The sequence below is a fragment of the Petaurus breviceps genome, unplaced genomic scaffold, assembly GCF_028583685.1.
Source record: "Petaurus breviceps papuanus isolate PSGF00001 unplaced genomic scaffold, PetGlider_PUasm1.0 37, whole genome shotgun sequence".
Classification (NCBI taxonomy): Eukaryota; Metazoa; Chordata; class Mammalia; order Diprotodontia; family Petauridae; genus Petaurus; species Petaurus breviceps.
Genome location: NW_027186296.1, coordinates 7,016,017 through 7,025,584, shown reverse-complemented (window position 1 = coordinate 7,025,584; position 9,568 = coordinate 7,016,017). Strand labels below are relative to the sequence as shown.

General features: G+C 37.5%; 1 protein-coding gene across 1 annotated transcript; it reads left to right on the top strand.

Moving 5' to 3' along the window:
• Positions 1 to 3,777: 3,777 nt before the first annotated feature.
• On the top strand, positions 3,778 to 4,719 carry LOC138168434 (olfactory receptor 4M1). Its single transcript, XM_069097459.1, has one exon. The coding sequence runs from the start codon at positions 3,778 to 3,780 to the stop codon at positions 4,717 to 4,719; it is 942 nt and encodes a 313-aa protein (XP_068953560.1).
• The last annotated feature ends 4,849 nt before the right edge of the window (positions 4,720 to 9,568 follow it).

Below are 9,568 nucleotides of genomic sequence, written 5' to 3'. Positions count from 1 at the left end.
TGATCTTTCTGTTCTGGCCATTGAGTCTAAGGTTACAAGAAACACTAACTTTTATTAGATGATTTTTATGTTATACAAAAATAAATTATTGTGAGTGATCATTATAAAAGTGTATTTTTTTTAATTGAGAAAATGTTTAATTTAGGGCCTGGCAGAAGGGTGCCCTGACTGTTAAAATTTTGACTTACCAAATAACAATCAATAAGTATTTTTAAGTGTGCACCTGATGCTATGGACAAAAGGGAAAAAAATGAAATAGTATGCGGTGTCAAGGAACTTCCTTCTGTCAGGGGAGGAGATATGTACATGTAAACAATATAATATGTATGTATATACAATATAGATACAAGACAAATTTGCAGGGTGGGAGGAGACATTGGAGTTTGGGGTGATTAGTAAAGACTTCAAGTGATTTGAGCTTAATTTTGAAGGAAACTGGGGATTCTAAGAAGTGGAGACAAGGAGGGAGTCTATTTCCATATCCTCCCTCTTATAATGCTTTGTATAAAATTACTTTGCATTTATTCTCTTTATATTCATTTTGAATATGCTTCTATACATACTTTCTCCCCATTAGAATGTAGGGATTTTTTCTTTCATTCTTTATAGGACACAGTACCTAGAATATTAATAAATGTTCAGCAAATAATTATTGATTGATTAGCTAATTCCAGACTGGGGGAGGGGCAGTCTGTGCAAAGTCAAAGAAAAAGGAGATGAAATGACTTATGCAAGAAACATCAAGTAAGTCAGTTTGCCTGGACCACAGAGTGAACAAAGGGGGATAATGTATAAAGAACCTGGAGTGAAGCCAGATTATTAAGGGCTTTATATGCTAAACAGAAAAGTTTCTATCGGATCCCAGAAGCATCAGGGAACTCCTGGCATATATTAAATAAGAGAGTGGCATAGTCAGAGCTGAACGTTTGGAGAATCACTTTAGCAACTATGTGAAATGAATTGGAGAGGAGGGAGATTTATGGTAGGAAAAACAATTTGGAAGCTACTGCAGTACTACAGGCAAGAGGTCATGAGGATTTGAACTAGGGCGGTAGCAGTGTTGATGTAGAGAAGAGGGTGGATGCAGGAGGCGCTGTAGAGGCAAAATCAAAAACACTTAGCAATTGATTATATATTCAGGGTGGAGGAGAATGAGGAGTTGAGAATAGCTCTTAGGTTGCAAGCCCGAGCAGTTAAGAGGATATTGCCCTCATCAGAAATAGGGATGTTTGGAAGAGGCATGAGTTTTGGGTCAAAATAATGTGAGTTCAAGTTTGGACACAATGAGTTTGATATGCCCACCAAATATCCAATTTGCAATGCCAATTAGGGACATGTAAAATTAGAGCTCAGGAGAGAGTCTGGGACTGGATAAATCTGAGTCATCTGTGTAGAAATTGGAAAGGGAAAGAGACTTTCCCTTAATACAGTGCCTGAAATTAGCCTAAGTACCTTTACAAATATTACCTCACTTGAACCCCAAAACAATATAAAGTAGGTGCTAATGTTATACCCATTTTACAGTTAAGGAAACTGAGGCAAACAAAAGTTAAGCAACTTACTCAGGATCACATAGCTAGTAAAGGTCTGAATCTGGATTTGAACTAAGTACTTCCTAGTTACCTTTAAATTATAACATAGGGTTGTTGCGAGTGACCATTTCAAGTTTTTTTTAATAAAATTTGAGAAAATGTTTAATTTCAGGGCTGAAAGAAGGGTGCCCCAGATGTTTAAATTTTGAGTCATCAAGTATCAGTCAATAAATCAATATTTAAATGCCTAGTATGCACCAGACACTAGCGATAAAAGGACAAAAATGAAATAGTACCTGGCCTCAAACAAACTCTATGAAGTAAATGCTAATGTTAAACCCATTTTATAGTTTAGGAGACTTAGGCAAACAAAAGCTAAACAACTTACCCAGGGTCACATAGCTAGTAAGTATCTGAAGCTGGATTTGAACTCAGGCTTCCTAGTTGCTTTTAAATTATAATTAAAGGCAGTGGAACTGCTTAAGTCATCAAGAGAGTATAGAGAAAGAAGGGGACCCAGAATACTCATAGTTAGGGGCACAGGATATGAAATAGAATTTAAAATATTTATTGAGTTCTTAACTATGTGCCAAGCACTGAGGAGCAATGGGTATGCAAAAAAAAGTGAGATAGTCTCTGCTCTCAAAGGGTTCACATACTAATTAGGGGAGTCACATGTGGTGGAATTTAGATTGAGAAATGCTGCATGAAAAGTACAGTCAAAATACTGTAGAAGTGTTAGGACATAAAAGATTGCTTCTGATTGGAGAGGATTAGGCAGGCATAGTGGAAAAGATCTTCCTTGAGCTGGAATTTATATGTATACCTACGTTATTAATATACCTACAACCTTTGTGACCTAATAGTTGGTTGCTGCATTGTTTCCTATGGTGCTTACACATGAGTATATTTTTTCCTGATGATGATGGCAATTTTCTTGAGTACAGGTGAACCTCATACATGTATGGGCCAGTGGGTGTATGAGAGAGTTTATATCATTTGTTAGAGGACATTAACATAAATTAGTTTGATGCCATGGTTTGGGTTAAAGAGAGCTACAGTAGGATGTCCTAATAGTACAATTGTTCTACATAAAATCATGTGTAAATTAGAAATACAGTTCTCTGTTTAGGGCCAAACTATCTCTGTGGAACAGACCAGGCCATGCCAATTCCTATTACAAAAAAACAGAGATTTTAGAGTGGTAAAGCTTTCCAAAATGGCAAAATATAACTATAAATAAAATATGAAAAAGCAAATTACTCCTTAGACTATGCAGCAAATGTTAAATTTCCTTTTTTTTTTTTGGATGTTTGTTAAGGTGTTTTTTAAAAATTGTTGTCTTTTTATTTGCTTTTAGTTTACAACAGTCAGTTACACAATCTCTTAAGTTTCAAATTTTGTCCCCTTCTTCCCCCCCCCACCCCCCAGCGACATGTAATCAAATATAGATTCTACAAATACCTTCACTTTGGTTAGTCATGTTGTCAAGGATTATAATCATGGGCTAAAAGATGAAAAAGAAGGGATAAAACAAAACAAAACACAAACAAGAAAGAGCAAATAGTTTACTTCAATCTGCAGACTGTAGTTCTTTCTCTGGTGGATATCCCTTTCCATCATGAATCTTTTGTAGTTGTCTTCTAACCTTGTATTGCTGAGAGGAGTCCAGTCTATCAAAGTTAGTCATCACACATATAATGTGTCTGTAATTGTGTACAAAGTTCTCCTGATTCTGCTCTCCTCACTCAGCATCAGTTTATATACGTCTCTCCAAGTTGTTATGAAGTCTGTCTGCTCCTCATTTCTTATAGCACAATAGTATTCCATTACATTCATATATCACAACTTGTTTAGCCATTACCCAATTGATGGACATCCCCTTGACATCTCTGACATTTATAGAAGTTTCCTAAAATAGAGATGTGGCAGGGAGATAATTCACTAATTATTTTAGTAGAAAGTAAAAATATAAACTGAGTGTTCATCTATGACTCACAATATTACTGATTTCACAATCTGGGTGGATCTCAGATCGACCATTTGCCCTCTTCCTGCCTTAGCTTATCTATCTATAAAATAGGACTACCACGTGCTGTTTTCATGTCATCTCATAATGGTGGCATGGATTTGGTGTTTCTGGGGAAAGAAGTGAGAAAACAACAAGCTGTTCCATATCTGATATTATGAATCATTTTGATTTCTTTCTTTTCCTTAGTTATGTTATAAAAACTAAAGTGAAGAAATGGAGCCTGAGAATTACACTAGAGTGACGGAATTTATCCTCACGGGGCTATCCCAAACCAGGGAGGTGCAACTGGTCTTATTTGTTATATTTCTCTCCTTCTATTTGATAATCCTACCGGGAAATGTTCTTATTATTTTCACCATCAGGTTTGATGCCCACCTGACTTCACCTATGTACTTTCTGCTGGCAAACCTAGCCTTCCTTGACATCTGGTATTCCTCTATCACAGCCCCTAAGATGCTTGTGGACTTCTTTGCAGAAAGGAAGATCATCTCCTTTGGGGGCTGCATTGCTCAGCTCTTCTTCCTGCACTTTGTTGGGGCCTCTGAGATGTTCCTGCTCACAGTGATGGCTTTTGATCGTTATGCTGCCATCTGCCGACCGTTGCACTATGCTACCATCATGAACCGGCGGCTCTGTTGTGTGCTGGTGGCCTGCTCTTGGTTGGGTGGTTTTATCCACTCCATAATCCAGGTGGCACTTATCATCCGTCTGCCATTCTGTGGACCCAATGAATTGGACAGCTACTTCTGTGACATCACACAGGTGGTCCGCATTGCCTGTGCCAACACCTTCCCAGAGGAGTTGGTGATGATCTTCAGCAGTGGGTTGATCTCTGTAGTGTGTTTCATTGCGTTGCTCTTGTCCTATGCCTTCCTCCTGGCCATGCTCAAGAAGCACTCAGGCTCAGGTGAAAGTACAAGCCGGGCTATGTCCACCTGCTATTCCCACATAACCATTGTGATCTTAATGTTTGGCCCATCCATCTACATTTATGCACGTCCTTTTGACGCTTTCTCCTTAGATAAAGTAGTATCTGTGTTTCACACTGTGATCTTCCCCTTACTGAATCCCATCATCTACACATTACGTAATAAGGAAGTAAAAACCGCCATGAGGAAGATGACCAACAAATACATCTTATGTAAAGAGAAGTGAGTGGTCACGAGCACCCCCCCCCACTGAGTCCCAGTGAGATTCATGTTTCCAGAGCAGACAGCCCTTATTGTGTTATTATATCTTTTGCCTTTTAACTAGCTTCTTTGATCTAGGGCCTTAAGCTTATACTATTTCCTTTATTGTCTTTTTTAAATTCATTTTTAGTTTTCAAAATTCATTTCTCAAAAGATTTTGAAGTACAGATTTTCTTCCCATCTCTCCCCTACCCCCACCCCAAGATGGCAAGCACACTGAATACCCCTCCCCCATCTTCTCCTTTTTATATCCTTCCTCATCGACCCCTTACTTTCTTGTAGGGCAAGATGGATTTTTATATCCTATTGCCTGTATGTCTTATTTCCCGGTTGCATGTAAAAAACATTTTTTTTTTTACAATTGCTTTTAAAACTTTGAGTTCCAGATTCTCTCCCTTCTCCCCTCCTCACCCACCCCCACTGACAAGACAAACAATTAATATAGGTTATACATGTGCAGTAATGCAAAACATTTCCATTGAAGTAATATTGTTAAAGACTAACTTTATTTCCTTCTATCCTATCCCGCCCCCCATTTATTCTATTTTCTCCTTTCACCCAGTCCCTTTTCAAAAGTGTTTGCTTCTAACTACCCTCTCCCCCAATTTTCCCTCCTTTATATCATCCCCCCTCTTATCCACTCCCCACCCCTCCTTTATTGTAGGATAAGATACCCAATTGAGTGTGTATATTATTTCTTCCTTAAGCCAAATACAATGTGAGTAAAGTTGACTCTTTCCCTTTCACCTTCCTGCTCTTCCCCTCCATTGTAACAGCCTTCTCCTGCCTCCTTTATCTGAGATAATACACCCCATTCTACCTCTCCACCTCTTCTTCTCCCAATATATTCCTCTCTCACCTCTTAATTTTATTTTTTATATCATCCCTTCATATTCAACTCACCCTGTGCCCTCTGTCTATGTATACATGTACACACTATTTCCTTTATTTTCCAAAAGGATAGCAGAAGCATAGAAATAGAAAGGATATTACCACTCAAAATAACCAGGCAGGTTGTGTCCAAAATCTGTCACAGAATAAGACACCCACAAAATACCATCCTATGATATGTGCAAAGAATGAAACTGATTATTGAGGTTTTCCTTTACAACTTTCACTCTTCCCAGAGTGTGATGGAAACTGAAGGTACACATATCATAAGTCAACTCAAAATAAAATCACTTAGAACAAATTGGGTAACTTTTATATATGGTCTCCACATTCTATTGTAATGCAAAGCAATACATGGAATTCAGTTGTTTTTCAGTCATGTCTGACTCTTCATAACCTTATTTGGGATTTTCTTGGCAAAAATACTGGAGTGGTTTTCCATTCCCATCTCCAGTTCATTTTACAGATGAGGAAACTGAAGCAATCAGTCACTTGTCCAGTGTTATACAGGTAGCAAACATCTGAGACCAGATTTGAACCTAGGTCTTCCTGGCTATAGGCCTGGTATTCTATCCACATGCCACCCAGCTACCTAGAAACTGTTAGCATATAATAATGAGACTGAACTCCTTTCCTCTCATCTTCCTTTCCTTCATCTATTTGCTTAACTAATTGCCACAACCAGTATAGTTTACAAGAAGGTCAAAACAGGCTGAAGAAGGGACTCTGAGAGTAGATTCTTATCTTATACACCTCCAGCACTCTTCAAGTAATTTTGCGCTAGAGCACACTATTTTTCCCCCTGCTTTATAATGTAAACATGATAGTAACATATTTTGCATTTTCTGCTTTCTACTTCCAAGTGAAATAAAGTTGAATGCTATCATTGAAGTCATTAGGATACTTTCCCATGGAGCTAATTTTTCAGTGGGCATGTGAAAGATCTTAAAGTATGGATTCCCATATCCCAGTGAATCACCCCACTTCCCTCTCCTCGGCCCCAAGACAGTTATACTAAGCAAGACTCAGAATTATAAATATAGGTTAGAAATCTTGAGTCTTTGGAAGTGTCTTCACAAAAGCTGACTGGTCATTTCAATGGAACAATTACTTTGCAACCAATCACTCAAAATGGCTGGACTAGTCTATGTGCACAGATATAGACTTAGTCTTCGGGTAAGATAAAGTGAACTGATTATATTCTGAATGGAAAATACTCCTTCCACATATGTTATATTGTCTGTATATGCACTATATACTCTATAGAATATATAAAGTATATGCACATATATGCATATGTATGTGTGCATGCACATGTACATATATGTATGTATATGTGTATACACTCATAGCTCAAATATTCTCCATTGGAGGAGATGAAATTTTAAGGAAATATTGTGTCCCACAGTTAATTCTATTACTTTGGCATAAATACAGAGCAATAGAAATTATCAGAATCTCTTGGACTACATTACTCTGATCATAGGTCCCATGTTACCTCAGGGACCCATGAGTCATGTAGGAATGAAGATGACTACTGTCTCATCTTTGATATGGGAATTTTCTGCTATAAAGATCTGTTAATTTCCCAAGACCTAAGTTGGTCAGTACAATGATGCAATTCCAAGGAGGCTTTTCTTATAGGAAATAAGAGGCACAATTTGATACTGTGATGCTCAAGTCTCAGCTTAATTTCCTATCATCACAAAATCAAACAATTTTTTCCTCCTTTATATTTCTGTTTCAATGAAAAAATTACATGGAAATGTCTTTTTTAAAAGACGTGCTTATTGATGATACAAATGATAACCTGCATCTTGGATTTTAATTCCAACCATATCCTCAGAAAATCTCCAGTTTAGAAATAACAATAACTGACATTTATACTTGGGCAGCTAAGTGATGGAGAGTATAGAGTTCCAGGCCTGAAGTCAGGAAGACTTATTTTCCTGAGTTCAAAAAGTTACTAGCTGTGTGACTCTGGGCAACTCATTTAATCCTGTTTCTTCATCTGTAAAATGAGCTGGTGAAGAAAATGACAAATCACTCCAGTATCTTTGCTGAGAAAACCCCAAATGGGGGCTGCTAGGTAACACTGTGGATAAAGCACTGACCCTGGGGTCATGAGGACCTGAGTTCAAATGCGGCCTCAGACACTAACTAGCTGTATGATCTTGGGCCAGTCATTTAACCCTGATTGCCTCAAGAAAAAAAAAAAGAAAACTAAAAATGGGGTCACAAAGAATTGGATATCACTGAAAAAGAGCCTTCTGACTCCAGACCCAGCACTCTGTCCACTGTTCCAGTTAGCTGTTGTCTTTTGTTTTCCTCTCGTCACCCATGTTTTATCCAATTTTGGTGAAAACTCAGATTATACATATTTCTTGAACCTTGGTGTCACTGTAAATTAATAGATGAGATTTTGCTTAATCTCTTTCAGATAAAGACTTAACACAATTCTATGATGAGCTATCATTCAAGGGGACACACACAAATTCAGGAACTAAAATAGGTGGAGGAGGCAGTACATGTATGGTTTAGGAGTTAGAGACAAATTCTTTAAAGTACAAGTAGGTACAGAGAGATGATGCCAATACTATCACTTCTGTCAATTCAAAGTCCTCATTGATTTTCAGTCTGCTGTTATTGCTAATAATGCTATCAATTTCCATTTGTTTTTTCCCCTAGATTTAATGTTAGACTAAGATTCACTGACTAACTTTGACATTAACTGCAGTTTATACTTTAGAAGCATTTATTTTAGAAGGAAAGTAATTTTTGTATACAGTGCATAGAATGGTTTCTGTCATTTAATTAGAAAAACTATTAATCATAATTACAACAATCCTGTAAAATTCTCATAGAAAGACTTTACAAGGAAAGAGAAGGCATTTGTTGTTCATTCATTCAGTCATGTCCAACTTTTTGGGGGGGTTTCCTCAGCCCAAACAACTGGGGAGTGTTTTACCATTTCCTTCTACAGTGGATTAAGACAAATAGAGGTTAAGTGACTTGCTCAGGGTCACGCAGATAGTCTTCCTGACTCCAGGCCCAGTACTTTATCCACTGATCCTCCTAGATGCTGAGAGAAGACTTGCATACATGAAAAAAGTAAAAATTAATATTACTCTTATTACAGATTCCTCCTACTTATGATTAGGAAGATGCTCATCCAAATCCAGAAAGGAACTCTAACTTGAGAAGGTTGTTTTATCCCCAACCAGATATTGTTTGTCTTTGCTGCTATCTGGGACTGCACATGATGTCGCTACTGCTCCACCCTCTATATTACTCACACATTCATTGTCACTTTATTTTGTTTCTGACAATAAAGGACTGCCTTTTCAGAGTAATGATGACAGCTCATATTTATATACCATTGAATGGGTAGCAAAGCACTTAATATAGTGTTTCGTTTTCCTAAATTTATTGTCTTCGTTTGTATGACTTTCTTATCTTCAAAGATTTCAGGTACTTAACTGTCTTCTCTAAGCTAAGTAAGTATGCTTTCCCATATCATTATAGTAGTCACTGATGAAATATTAAACCTGAAAAAAGAGCTGACCTGGCAGGTTGCCACCAGAAATTTCAATAAATATATATTCCTTACAAAGGTCTGGCTGGGTCTTTGTCTAATGGAGTTTCAACTATCATTCTAATAATTCCCAATACAAGTATTATTCAGGGATGAATTAGTCCCAGATGACCACAGCACATTTCCTATCACGTCACAGGAAAGCATGATGGATTAGGAGTCTAGGGGGAGGCAATAAAGGGGAATGGATATTTGCATAGCAAACTCACAGGTAATGAATTAAGTGTGGGAGCACAACCATATCTTCAGAACAGAACTTATTACTTTTATAAGAGGGCAGCTGGAGACAAATGGAGGAGTAATTATTTCTGGTCATCTTTTACATTTA

Coding starts and splice junctions, on each gene's coding strand:
- LOC138168434 (XM_069097459.1), top strand. CDS start 3,778: ATGGAGCCTGAGAATTACACTAGAGTGACGGAATTTATCCTCACGGGG.